The sequence below is a fragment of the Barbus barbus genome, assembly GCF_936440315.1.
Source record: "Barbus barbus genome assembly, chromosome: 28".
NCBI classification, from domain to species: Eukaryota; Metazoa; Chordata; class Actinopteri; order Cypriniformes; family Cyprinidae; genus Barbus; species Barbus barbus.
This window is the reverse complement of record NC_136756.1, coordinates 8,222,139-8,236,671: the sequence shown is the minus strand read 5'-3', so window position 1 is coordinate 8,236,671 and position 14,533 is coordinate 8,222,139. Positions and strand designations below refer to the sequence as shown.

At 36.2% G+C, this 14,533-nt stretch overlaps 1 protein-coding gene across 8 annotated transcripts in view; it reads left to right on the top strand.

Annotated features, from left to right (window-relative positions):
- The first annotated feature begins 2,743 nt into the window (after positions 1–2,743).
- The window catches only part of LOC306847949 (intermembrane lipid transfer protein VPS13A-like), a 52,255-nt gene continuing 40,465 nt past the window's right edge, over positions 2,744–14,533 (top strand). For 4 of the 8 annotated variants that reach the window (XM_079382212.1, XM_079382210.1, XM_079382211.1 and 1 more), the window contains exons 1-18: positions 2,744–3,004; positions 5,015–5,058; positions 5,176–5,218; positions 5,342–5,437; positions 8,652–8,753; positions 8,841–8,950; positions 9,136–9,195; positions 9,806–9,865; positions 9,947–10,027; positions 10,107–10,164; positions 10,253–10,380; positions 10,465–10,571; positions 10,663–10,834; positions 11,863–11,925; positions 12,160–12,292; positions 12,485–12,579; positions 13,550–13,692; positions 14,039–14,246. In XM_079382212.1, coding sequence (XP_079238338.1) covers positions 2,905–3,004; positions 5,015–5,058; positions 5,176–5,218; positions 5,342–5,437; positions 8,652–8,753; positions 8,841–8,950; positions 9,136–9,195; positions 9,806–9,865; positions 9,947–10,027; positions 10,107–10,164; positions 10,253–10,380; positions 10,465–10,571; positions 10,663–10,834; positions 11,863–11,925; positions 12,160–12,292; positions 12,485–12,579; positions 13,550–13,692; positions 14,039–14,246 — 1,803 coding nt within the window. In that variant the 5' untranslated portion in view covers positions 2,744–2,904. Of the gene's footprint in view, positions 3,005–5,014; positions 5,059–5,175; positions 5,219–5,341; positions 5,438–8,651; positions 8,951–9,135; positions 9,196–9,805; positions 9,866–9,946; positions 10,028–10,106; positions 10,165–10,252; positions 10,381–10,464; positions 10,572–10,662; positions 10,835–11,862; positions 11,926–12,159; positions 12,293–12,484; positions 12,580–13,549; positions 13,693–14,038; positions 14,247–14,533 lie in introns of all 8 variants that reach the window. The other 4 variants (XM_079382207.1, XM_079382209.1, XM_079382206.1 and 1 more) reach the window with 1 other exon arrangement.

The window sequence follows — 14,533 nt, the reverse complement described above, 5'->3', positions numbered from 1 at the left end:
GCACAGATCAAGCGCTGTTTATAAATGAAAACAGTTCTAAACAAATATGTGGGAGGATTTTGATGAGAGACGACAACAGAAGATGGACTTTTTCACTAGAGGAAGTGACAATGGATTATGGACTCCTATGTTTTTGGAGTTTCTGGGGGACTATGTGGTGAACCTCGACAGCTCGCAGCTCAGCCTCGGCATATGGGGAGGTAAACATGCCAGGTGTCAAATCCTAATGCTGCTTTGCTGCAATGCTTTAAAGTTAAAACACTTCAATTATGAATTTGTTTCTTGTAAAAAAGATGGACTGGAGAGGTGTGGATTATTGTGATGTTTTAACAGCTTTATTGGACTCTCATTCTGACGGCACCCATTCACTGCAGAGGATCCATTGGTGAGCAAGAGATGGAAAGTTAAATTTCTCCAAATCTTTTCTGATGAAAAAACAAACTCACCAACATCCTGGGTGGCCTGAGGGTGAGTGGCTACATTTTTAGCAAATTGTCATTTTTGGGTGAACCATTCATTTTAGACCAAGAGCAGGGATATTCCACTTTTTGCATGTTTAAAATGATGTTTAAATTAAAACAGTTGATACGAAAAACCCAAACTCGCAAGAAACTTCTTTTAAATTTAGACCTTCGTTTGTATGCCTTTCTTAGGTTTTACCACCGTCTGTCCAAGTTTGACATTACAGATTCATTCAACAAGATAAATTAAACACAGTAAAACTACATATGACCCTGGAGCACAAAACCAGTCATAAGTAGCACCTATAATACATTTATGGGTCAAAATGATACATTTTTATTTCATGCCAAAAAATCAGTAGGATATTAAGTAAAGATTCCCTACCGTAAATATATCAATTTTGATTAGTAATATGCATTGCTAAGAACTTCAAAGGCGATTTTCTCAATATTTTGATTTTTTTTGCACCCTCAGATTCCAGATTTTCAAATAATTGTATCTCAGCCAAATATTGTCAAAATAGTAGGCCTAGTATCTCAGCCAAATCTGATCCTTATGACTGGTTTTGTGGTCCAGGGTCTTTTTTAATTTTAATTTTTTTTAATATATGCTTTGTTATCAACAGGTAGCATGTACAGTGTCATATCTCAATATATAACAACAAAAAACATTTCACATGCCTCGTCCAGGGTCACATATAAGAACACTGTGTGATTAATTTTATTTAAAAATAACTCCATTATTTAGTTAGTCTTGGAAAATTATAAATTTTTAATCAAATTTTTAATTCTATTAACCAAAATTGTTATAAAAATGACCCTTAGAAAGGTTATAAATGCTCCAGGAAGACTGTTCCGGGAAGAGAGAGTGGACTGAATATGATCAGGGTCTTTCTGGCCATTCATTCAGGGCTGTTCTGGGCTTTAACTTGTACAAATACAACATCAGGCTGTGGAGGTTTAGTCTCTTGGAAATGCAGAGAACAGGCTTTCTTCAGATTTCCTTGAGGCTTGCGTTGTCCTGTTTGCAGTTGGCTAAAAAGAAAAAAAAACATATATAATCAGTCCACAGTTTTATGATAAGCAATGAAATCCTTCTAATCTAGTGATGAAAACGTACTCTTTGTAAATGAGTAGTGAAATGAATGCTTTAGCTCCATCTCTAATCCTGACACCGTCTTGTCAGAGTGCTCACTGTACATATTGTGCTCATAACACAATTTAGTTTATGATCAGTGTTGCATTACAAGTAACACGAGTTACGTAATAATTTTACTTTTTTCAAGTAACTAGTAAAGTAACACATTTTTAATTTACAAGAAAATATCAGTTACTTTTTCAAAAAACATGCTGTTACTGTAGTCCTAGACTAAACGTGAATGTGTATTAATTCATCCCACTCACAAAAAACTAATTTAGTATTCATCAAAATGAATTAAAAGACTGAAACTCAGAATATGATGCAAACCTGCAATAATTAAATATGTTAAACAACACAAATGTATCTAATCCCATTTTATTAACCAATGTTTTGCTGCTGACCTTTGATGATCCAGTTCAACCATACTAATAAGCAAAAATGACTTTAGATAAACTAACAATTGTGCTTCATTGTTGTTTTTTATTGCCGAAGAGTGTTGAACCTTCTTCTCCTGCGTTTATCTTTACAGACGCGAATTTACTTTTATATTCATTACACTTTTTGGTGTGAAAGGGCTTTTGCATTTGCTATCATCAGAACTTCTTGTATTAAAAACAATCAAGACCTGCTCATATTTTAAGAGTAACGCAAAAGTAACGCATTACTTTCCATAAAAAGTGGTAACGTAATTACATACTTTTAGGGAGTAACGCAATACTGTAATGCCTTACTTTTAAAAGTAACTTTCCCCAACACGGTTTATGATATAAACTACAATATAAGTTAAAACTTAATTAATATCTTATAAAGCTTACTAGCGATATCGCTAACTTTAGCTATTAATCGTCTGACACTGGTGGCTAATTAAGCTGTCAGCATAATGTAAAAAATGACCCAATAAAAACTGAAACAAGTGTTGAGTCTTACCTGTGAAAGATAATACCCCGAGATCTGTTTTTATTATTGTGCGACGGTCTGCAGATCCCCAAACCGCCGCCGAGTCAGGTGTGTTTACTTCTGTCCCGATATGAGAGTTATGGAGAGTTGCCCGGACCAACATGGCGGCGCTGTAGACGTGTGTTATTACATAATCGACGCGCTGCGGAGGTGTCTGTGGCGCAGGGTGTCAGCAGCAGAGGGCAGTGTCGCGCAGGAGAGCAGTGTGCTTAGTACCTCCCTGTCCTTCCAGTGATGTGTATTTCAGGAAACGGGACAGTCACTAAATACAACTACATTCTCGGGTGGTCCACGAGTCGCAGACGAAGGAAAGCATGCTGATGTTTGTGTGAACAGGACGTGAAGATGGTGTTTGAGTCAGTGGTGGTCGATGTCTTGAACAGGTTTCTGGGGGACTATGTAGTGAACCTCGACAGCTCGCAGCTAAGCCTCGGCATATGGGGAGGTAAACGTACCAAGTTGTCAAATCCTAATGCTGCTTTGCTGTTTGATTTGCTACAGAAACGTGTTTGTGTAAATTCATGATTATACACAAATATATGGTTGCTTGCGTTGATAGAGAGAGCTCGAGCTTTGACATTGAGGACAGGTTTGAACATGCCTTTACAGTAACCCTGAACTCAAAGCTAAGCCATGATTGTTATTGAATATAGCAAATGGATGTCGATGAGCTACACTGGGTAATTATTTGATACTCTTAATTAGTATGTTATTACCTTGACTGGGATAGCTCACATGTAAACTCTGTCATCTGTCAAGTCCCATGTGGCTAAAAAATGTCCAGCTGCTTCTTTACAATAATAGTTATTGCTGAGCAGAATTACCAGGAAAGTCATTTATGAGACTGGAGAGCTTCTTCTTACTGTAAAAGAGTGGAGAAACACCTCTTTCATTCTGAGACACTGAATGCAGCTTCGCTTTATATGCATTTCACTGCTTCTTGACACATGAGTCTTTAGTTTCTAAAACCAGAATATATTAATTTCGACATTCAGCAGAGATTAGGATGGCAATATTTTGCAACACAATGCCATTTCATTTAATTGCTCTTTATTCTCTTTCTTTTAAAAAAATGAAACATTATATGTGTGTCTTAAATAATAATAAGAGATAAAACATTGGCACTATGACTGGTTTTGTGGTCCAGGGTCACATATTAGTAAATATTAAATACTAACATTTAACTAAAATTAATACATTATTTACAAGTATTATTTGTTGGTAACTAGTGTTAAAAACCTTAATGTAAAGTGTTACCAAACATTTCTACTATATTCTGTAAAAATTGAAGAGGTTAAAATAAAATATTCCTCTTTTTTTTTAAAGTTTTCACTGCTCTGTTACTACGTTTTGTTAATACAATTGGATATTTATGAAAAAGTTACACAGTTTGTTACAATGTGCATTTTAAGTAGGTCCGATTAGTAATTAATTAATTAAACACCTCCTGTAGAAACATCTCTTGTATAATCAAAAATGATATGCAAAATTGTTCATTTTTTATTCTATAATATGTGACCCTGGACCACAAAACCAGTCATAAGGGTAAATGTTTCTAAGTTTTTCTTAGGATCGAACAATATTTGGCAGAGATGCAACTATTTGAAATTCTGGAATCTGAGGGTGCAAAAAAAAATCAAAATATTGAGAAAATCGCCTTTAAAGTTGTCCAAAAGAAGTTCTTAGCAATGCATATTACTAATCAAAAATGAAGTTGATATATTTACAGTAGGAAATTTACAAAATAATATCATATGGTCTTTACTTAATATCCTAATGATTTTTGGCATAAAAGAAAAATCAATAATTTTGATGCATATAATGTATTTTTGGCTATTGCTACAAATATACCCCAGCGACTTAAGACTGGTTTTGTGCTCCAGGGTCACATATGTCAACAACATTGTGAAATTTTCTGTCTTTGATCAAAATCAATAGATGGAGCTGAAAATCGTTTTGAAACCATCATGTAGTCCAGTGGTTCTCAACCAGGGGCCCGGGGCCCACCGGGGGCCTCAGCCATCTAACAAGGGGGCCACAGAATACAGACTTATTTTATAATTCTTTAATTATATTAGAACGTAATTAAACTCAATTAAAATGCTAAATCAAAATCTTTTTTCCCCATGAAGAAGTATAATTATTTTACTATACAACACTCCCAGTTTCTGTTAATAGCAAAATTTGAAAACAAGCAAGAAAAAAGCAGGGGCTAGAATAGTCTCACTTGATTCATCCATTGTAGTGAATACTAAATTCGTCAACAACACAAGGAAAGAGGAATACAGGGATGTCCAATCGTCCCCCATCCTGTAGAGTTTTATGATGTGCCATGTGGCTTATTGACTTACTGATAAGTAGCTTTTAGTACAACAGTAAATAGTTGCACTGTGATATATGAATTGTTTTAGCACTATATTCAGCACTATGTATTGTGTCAATGTTTCTTTTGCAGGTGATGCCATATTAAGAAACCTTGAGATAAAAGAAAATGCCTTGGTATGTTGCTTTATGTTTCTTGTTGGCTATGTCCTGTAATGTCATTTTCGATTAATTTTTTTAATGCTTTGTTAAGTTGTGCTTCCTTGACTTGTGTGATTGTTATTTCTGAAACAGAGTCAACTGGACATTCCTTTCAAAGTCAGAGCAGGGCACATAGGTGAGAGAAGTGCAGTGTGATGCATTGAATGGTTTGCTGGTGTTGCTTTGTAAAACCAGTCTGCACTGCCATAGCATGAAGTAAAATCTGAGCTCATTCAGGGAATGTTTCTGTCTTTGTCAGGTCGTTTGGAGTTGAAGATCCCTTGGAAGAACCTGTACACTCAGTCTGTGGAGGCCACGCTAGATGAAGTTTACCTGCTCATCGTGCCTACAGCTAGTAAGAGCTGAATTTGATAGTCCTTACTCATAAATACACCTCTAATGCTCACCAAAAATACAGTAAAACAAAAATATTGTGAAATATCATTACAATTTAAAATAACTGTTTTCTTTTGTAAAATAGTTTGTAATCTAATTTATTCCTGTGACACAAAGCTGAATTTTCAGCACCATTACTTCAGTCTTCAGTGTCACATGATCCTTCAGAAATCGTTTTAATACAATGATTTCATGCTAAATTATTATTGATGCTTAAATATTAATAATGGTTCCTGTTATCGACGTTGAAAACATTTTTCAGGATTCGTTGATGAATATAAAGTTCAAAAGCATTTATTTGAAATCTTTTGTAGCTTTTTTACTCTTGCTTTTGATCAGTGTGTCCTTGCTGAATAAAAGTATTATTTATTATTATTTTGTTGTTTTAAATGTTAATTACCCCAAACTTCAATGGTAGTTTATCACGGTTTCATAAAAAAATATTAAGTAGCAAAAACTGTTTTCAACATTTAAAATACAAAAAAATTGTTTTTTTTATTTTTATCAAATCAGCATATTAAAATGATTTCTGAAAAATCATTTGTCACTGAAGACTGGAGTAATGATGCTGAAAATTCAGCTTTGATCACAGGAATAAATTACACTTCAAGATATATTAAAATATATGACAATATTTTACAATATTTGTGTTTTTAATATATATATATATATATATATATATATATATATATATATATATATATATATATATATATATATATACACACTCACCTAAAGGATTATTAGGAACACCTGTTCAATTTCTCATTAATGCAATTATCTAATCAACCAATCACATGGCAGTTGCTTCAATGCATTTAGGGGTGTGGTCCTGGTCAAGACAATCTCCTGAACTCCAAACTGAATGTCAGAATAGGAAAGAAAGGTGATTTAAGCAATTTTGAGCGTGGCATGGTTGTTGGTGCCAGACGGGCAGGTCTGAGTATTTCACAATCTGCTCAGTTACTGGGATTTTCACGCACAACCATTCCTAGGGTTTACAAAGAATGGTGTGAAAAGGGAAAAACATCCAGTATGCGGCAGTCCTGTGGGCGAAAATGCCTTGTTGATGCTAGAGGTCAGAGGAGAATGGGCCGACTGATTCAAGCTGATCGAAGAGCAACTTTGACTGAAATAACCACTCGTTACAACCGAGGTATGCAGCAAAGCATTTGTGAAGCCACAACACGCACAACCTTGAGGCGGATGGGCTACAACAGCAGAAGACCCCACCGGGTACCACTCATCTCCACTACAAATAGGAAAAAGAGGCTACAATTTGCACGATTTGCTACAGCTCACCAAAATTGAAAAATGTTGCCTGGTCTGATGAGTCTCGATTTCTGTTGAGACATTCAGATGTTAGAGTCAGAATTTGGCGTAAACAGAATGAGAACATGGATCCATCATGCCTTGTTACCACTGTGCAGGTTGGTGGTGGTGGTGTAATGGTGTGGGGGATGTTTTCTTGGCACACTTTAGGCCCCTTAGTACCAATTGGGCATCGTTTAAATGCCACGGCCTACCTGAGCATTGTTTCTGACCATGTCCATCCCTTTATGACCACCATGTACCCATCCTCGGATGGCTACTTCCAGCACCATGTCACAAAGCTCGAATCATTTCTGTCAAGTTCTGTGTGTTTTCTGACTGACCACAGCTCTGCCCAAACTTGAAAACGGCTTAATCTCTGATGGACGCAAAGGACAACTCAAATCTGTTCACGTTTTGGTTTTTTATTTTCTTAAAGATGGTTTGATAGATTGGGATGGAACAGAATAGGTTGATAACCTTTAAGATACACAAACAAAAGACATTAGTTACAAATAAATCTCAATAACACTCTCAAAGTAATGAATACGTGTTACTGAATCCTCAAACCAAACAAAGTCATGTAGATTAACCTAGGATCTCTAATAGTTAATTAAAATACCAATCCCACAATTCTTATATATAATAATTAACAATACACATGCTTAGAGTAACGTTACTTCCAAGTTTGACGTTTACGTAATAAAGTCTTAAACTATTTAATTAAATTGAACGTTACAACCAAGCAAAAGTCATATAGAAGCATGACCTCAACACATTCAAATCACATTCTGTCCTACCAGTTGCGTCTTTGGATGATCAGGAGCTGTGGTCATAGTATTTCTTCAGGAACGGGTGACAGGGCCAACTGAGCTCTTACCAAACATTTCAATGCCATGCACTCTCTGTGGGTGTGCAGGTAAATATGGTCCCAAGAGCACTTCCTGAGAAGTTGGTTCCACCAACTCCGTTGGTTGCCCCCTGCAGGTTGGGAGTGCTCTGAGTGTCCTGGGTGAATCTAGGCTGGAGTGCTCAGTACAACTTATAACCATGAATTGACACAACAATTTCAAATTGGTTTCTTGAACATGACAATGAGTTCACTGTACTAAAATGGCCCCCACAGTCACCAGATCTCAACTCAATAGAGCATGTGGTGGAACAGGAGCTTCGTGCCCTGGATGTGCATCCCACAAATCTCCATCAACTGCAAGATGCTATCCTATCAATATGGGCCAACATTTCTAAAGAATGCTTTCAGCACCTTGTTGAATCAATGCCACGTAGAATTAAGGCAGTTCTGAAGGCGAAAGGGGGTCAAACACAGTATTAGTATGGTGTTCCTAATAATCCTTTAGGTGAGTGTATATTAATATAAATATAAATAAATGGTAGGCACACACACACACACACACTTTCGAGTCCAGTATAGTTCTTGGCAGTCTCATTCTTCAATAATTGCCTTATTGCAAAACCCAGATATATTGTGGCTGAATCACGGCCAGAAACAGTGGAAGATCTGGCAGACTTTACCACATTTTCCTCTTATGGTTGGTCCTTCTAGTGTTTAGGAGTAAAAGAATCTATCCTAACTGGATTACAGTTCAGTTGAATTCAGTTCAGTTCGATTCAAGTTAATATTGTTCTAAAGCAGCTTTAAAAAAATCATAATGCCTTACAAACCCCTTTAAAAGTCACAGTGACAAGGAAAATCACATGACCTCATGATATGACATTTTAGTAGTATTAGTATTTGTTCATTTCATGAAGCATGACACTTATTTTAATGCCAGGTCTCACAGAAGATCACCGCATGCACGTGGTTGTGCCAGTTTTGACCTCTTGGATCTCTGTTAATGCAGGTATAAAGTATGACGCAGATAAGGAGGAGAGACAGCTACAGGAAGCTCGGCAGAGGGAGCTGCAGCGGATCGAGGAGACCAAACAGAAAGCAGCAGAAAAAGGTGCAGTAAATCATTTGAGCTCATTTTGGTTTTACATGGAGACAGGTAACGTAGTTTGTGAATTTGCATTTGTGTTCTTGTATTCAGAGAATCCAAAGGCAGAGAAGCAGGATACATTTGTGGAGAAACTGGTTACACAGGTGATCAAAAACCTGCAGGTGAAGATCTCCAACATACACGTCCGCTATGAGGATGATGTGAGTACTTTCGACATTTACATTCTCTCCGGTTCTTCAGCTTGGAGCTTTTATATACCTGCAATATACTTTATGTTCATTTGTGCTCACGTCTTTGTATGTGCTTTAGTGTAGAAGACCTTTAGTCTGTTCTGTGTGTATCATTAAATTTGCCCTAGCTCTCTCAATGTTACCCATGTGTTCAGGTCACCAATCCCAATGCTCCACTTTCATTCGGAGTGTCCCTGCAGAACCTCAGTCTCCAGGTATGCCAATAATTACAACCATAAATAAATTTATTAAATTATGAGATTATCGAATCTCTTAGCCATATTTAACACTAAAATCAAGAGGAAAAATTTACATTTTGCAAAAATAAAATAAAGCTTTTTTTCTTCTTCTTTAAAAAACAAAAGGTATTTATTTATACTATTTCTTATTAATACATAATATAAAAAATTCTAGCAAAAATATGTTGCATTAAGAAAATATTTTATACAGTATAATATTTAATTAAAATGTATTAAAATATAACATTTGGTGCATATATTTTCTATAAATTATAAAATTAAAATTATATTTGTTCTGTATACATATAAACATATTAATAATAAATATAATATTAATCTAAATATAAAATATATTTGCGTGTAATATATTATTTTTATGAATAAAACACAGTTTTAGATTTTGGGGGTGAAATACAACCTAGCCATGCTTTTGTGTGATTCCTAATTGACTCTTTGATTAACAACACACCATTAGAGGGTGTGCATTACACTTAAATGTTCTCGCTGCTAAACACGAGTGGCTCATTTAATCAGATTTTAGATTTTAAACTGTCTGTATTATAACATTTTTGTTGAATTTTTCCAGACATCTGATCAGAATTGGAAGCCATGTCTTCTGGATGAGAAAGCCAAGCTGTTTTTCAAGGTTAAAACATGTCTTTTTCACTTTCATAGTTAGCAAAATTAACCAGTATTATTGACTAATATCGCTTTTTATATTGTTTAGCTTGTTCGTCTGGACAATCTGTTTGCTTACTGGAATGTGAATTCAGAGCTCTACTCAAACCACAACCCTGATGAGGCTCTGGTAGGGTCTCCAGATTTTATTACACTTTTAGTCCAAGGAAAAGAAATTGCACATTTTCATTGTTTGTGCATTTTTATAGCGACACCTGAAGCACAGTGTAGCCATCCAGAGCGCTGTTCCTCAGGATTATCATTTCAGTGAGTCCCAGCTTTATTTAATGTGTATTCAACAGTGATTTCTCTATGAAATGCAAGCAAACTTTGTTTTTGTGTGTTTTTGCTTCAGTCTTTCGTCCAATATCTTCAAACGCCAAGCTGCGCATGAATCCGCGCTCCGATGTGGATTTCTCCTCACCGAAAGTGGATCTAGTAGTCAACCTCCCTGAGGTGGCTGTTGAACTCAGCCGGCCACAGGTGTGCAATTCACTCAACAATTACTTGACACATTTTGATTGTAATAATGGCTTGAATGTGAGTTGACTTTTTGTTGTTTTCTAGTATGTCAGCATTCTGGAGCTGTTGGGGTCGGTGGATATGATGACCCGTAACCTTCCATACAGGAAGTATCGTCCAGATGTGGCAGTTCACACTAATGCGCGTCAGTGGTAAGTGCATTTGGAGATTGTGGTCTTGACGGATTCCCTTTGTTATTTAATTTGATGAGGCTCTGTACTTACTTTTTTGTGGTTATCGTAGGTGGCGATATGTGATCACAGGCATTTTGGAGGTCAATGTCAAGCCCCGCCTTCACATGTGGTCCTGGCAACACATCCGTCACCATCGGCAACATGTGAAAAAGTACAGAGAGATCTATAAGAATAAAATCACCAGTAAGAAGCCTGCAGAGAGTCTGCTAAAGGAGTTTGAGGTGGGTGAGCACTGAGCATGCACAGACAGTTCACACAATGAAAATCTGCTGTCATGTTGTTCCAAACCCATATGCTGTTATTTTTTCTGTTGAGTAGACATACGGTTGCTTCTTTTGTTTTTAAGTTTAATAGCTGTGATCACAATGAACTGTCTCTGTGATCTGGCAAATATAGCTGTGTTTTGTTTCGGAGTTTTGAGTCTTTGTGAACTAGCAAATGTTGCTTTTTTATGGGATGCTTCATCAGCTTTTTTCGAAGGCTTGATTGTGTTTCTGGGGTGCAGTGTACATGCTTTGTTATAAAAAAAGATGCATTTTTTTTTTCACATATTTTTCCTTTATTCTACATCGCTGTTTCCTTTCTCTTCAAAACGGTCTGTTGAGTTCCTGGTTCTATGAAGCCTCTAGCTCAGAAATATGCAGTTGGGCTCAGATTGGTTAGCTGGCGCAGTGTGTTGTGATTCGCTAGCAGCCTAGTGAAACGTCATGCCCCCTTAAGATCATTGCACACTGAGTCCGAAATTTTCACAGGTTAAAAAATAAATACGACCTCATGTTGTGTCAATCACGTTTTGCAAAAGAAATCTTTTTTTGGATGTATGCATCAAAACAATGCCCTACCACGCATCAAAGGAGTCAATACAGCACAGTCAAGAATAACTAACAAGAATAAAGAGGTTGCCTGCGTTTACTAAACTGTGGAGCGGATTTGAATGGTGATGTTTCCCATTTTAAGTGGCCGAAAAAAGTTCTGAATGGATTATAGCCAAGAAGACACGCAAAAGCACGCTCCCATTATTATCACTAAACACATCACTCTTCTTAGTTCATCACGATCTCACAAAGTTCCGGTAAAATCAATGAAGCTCTCTCAACTACACAATGAATCTCTTATTTACATCACGTCTGCACTCATGAGATGATTCACGAGTGTGCAAAGCTCCGGCGCTTTCAGCGGTGAGTGAATTCTGAAAACTCTAATAACGTTTGCTTTCAACATAACCTTTTTATTTTTGTCCATTCTTTAGGAGACTGAAAGAACCCTGGATATATTCAACATCACAATGGCGAGACAGCAGGCTGAGATGGAGGTGAGGTGACAGCACATTCACATTCTCTCACACAGTCACATTTCACTCGTATAATAATGTATGGATTTGAATCCTTAATACAAAGTGGCCTTTGGTTAATATCACTGGAAATGTGTTCCTGTGGCTCAGCTAGTCGAGTATGAAGCTAGCAACATTAAGGTCTTGGTTTGAATCTCTGGTTTCTGACTGAATAACACCGTTTGACTCTTGTATATTCTGTCGCTGGTGTTGTAGGCCTCAAAGGCGGGGCTCAGGATATACCGTCCTGGGGTGAAGGTGGAGGAAGAACAGTCACAGGGCTGGTTTGGCTGGATGTGGGGCTGGTCTGAAGAGAGCGGCACACAAACCAAAGATGTCAAAACAGGAGGTTTGTCTGCGCTCTGCGTCTGTTTATTCCTACTGATAATCTGTGCTCTAGAGTTCTACAGAAAGATGTATGTGGATATTTCCTGATAGTAATTTCAGCTCATTGTAATATTTAAATATTCCACAGAATTCAACAGAATTTTGTAGATGTGTTTTTGATAGATTCGTTGACCTTCTGGTTCATATCTCTCAGGGTTTGATGAGCTGATGACCCCAGCGGAGAAAGCCAAACTATACGCTGCCATCGGATACAGCGAGACAGCAGTCAATCCAAACCTGCCAAAAAATGTTAGTGACAAACAATCATAACATAACACACTACCAGTCAAACGTTTTTGAACAGGAAGATTTTTAATGTTTTTAAAGAAGTCTCTTATGCTCACCAAGCCTGCATTTATTTGATCCAAAGTACAGCAAAAACTGTACAATTTTAAAATATTTTTACTATGTAAAATAGCTGTTTTCTATTTGAATATGTTTTAAAATGTAATATATTCCTGTGATTTCAAAGTTGAATTTTTGCATTAATGTTGTGAATTATTATTATTATTATTATAAAAATTTAAAATAACACTTTTTTATATTAATATATTGGTAACACTTTACAGTAAGGTTCAATTTGTTAACTGGTTAAAGTATTTATTAATCTTGGTTTTAACATTTACTAATTCATTATTAAAATTTGTTGTTGTATCTGTTAATATTAATTATTGGACCTGTCCTGAGCTAACATGAACTAACTATGAATGTTGAACTTTTAGTAATTAACATTTAAAAATATTAAAACCACAAAAAATGTATTGCTCATTGTTAGTTAATGCATTAATTAATGTTAACTAATGGACCTTATTATGAAGTGTTACCTATATATATATATATATATATATATATATATATATATATATATATATATATATATATATATATTCCTGTGATCAAAGCTGAATTTTCAGCATCATTACTCCAGTCTTCAGTCTCACATTATCCTTCAGAAATCATTCTAATATGCTGAAGATGCTAAAGAGGCATTTATTTCAAATATAAATCATTTGTGGCATTATAAATGTTGTTACTGTCACTTATAATCAATTTGAATGCATCCTTGCTGAATAAAAATAAAAATTTTTACCGATCCCAAACTGAACAGTAGAAGTAATTTTAGCCTTCTTGTATAAGCAAGAAATTCCAGTCCATTGAAACTGTACATCTTTAGGTTCATGTAAAGCATTACACCCCTGACTTATATTTTTGTTTGCAGTTTGAAAATATGAAGATACAGTTCCAGCTTAATCGCCTGTCTCTGTCAATCAAAGAGAGCCGAGAGAAGGCGGAGATAATCAAGCTGTCTGTCATTGATCTGAAAGCCATGCTGACTCAAAGACCTGCGGCCCAAGCAATAAAGTACTGTGTTCCCTTCTCAAGTCCACTCATCTCTGCCACTTTTATTTATTTTCTGTGTTTGATACAACTTAGTGTCACACTTGCTGTTGATAAATACTTTTAACTTGTTCCTTAATTGTGAAACAAGCACAAAACTCATTTACAGTAATGCATTCACAATGAAAGTTGATGGAGCAAGATGCTGCACTGGAATAAATCTTACTGTAACTTTCACATGATGTGCACAAGAAATACAAGTTGCACATTTGGCTTTTAACCCTCCAGAATGTCTTGCCACATAGACTTCCTTTTTGAATTCCTGTAACCCAGAGCATGCGTTTGTGTGACATAATGTTTTACTTGTCAGGATCTCTGCTCTGCTGTCATCGTTTGAAGTGTCTGGTCTCCCACGAGGCAAGTCGGCCCCCATCCTGCTGTCTCCACGTCATTTGGAGGGGAAGAAAGATATGACTCTGACTCTACTGAACGTCATGTTTGAGACGAACCCACTGGACGCGAGTGCGGACCAGAGACTCCACATCGAGTCCCAACCTCTAGAGATCATCTATGATGCTGTGAGTGTGAGGGAGCATGTCTCCATGACTAGAAAAATGCATGTAAAAAATATTTTTTTTAAAATATTTGGTAACACTTTATTTTAGGGTCTCTTAACTAGTTGCTTATTAGCATGCATATTACTAGAATATTAGCCATTTATTAATAGTAATTAAGCACATATTAATGCCTTATTCAACATCCCTAATCCTACCCAATACCTAAACTTAACAACTACCTTACTAACTATTAATAAGCAGCAAATTAGGGGTTTATTGAGGGAAAAGTCATACTTAATAGTGAATAA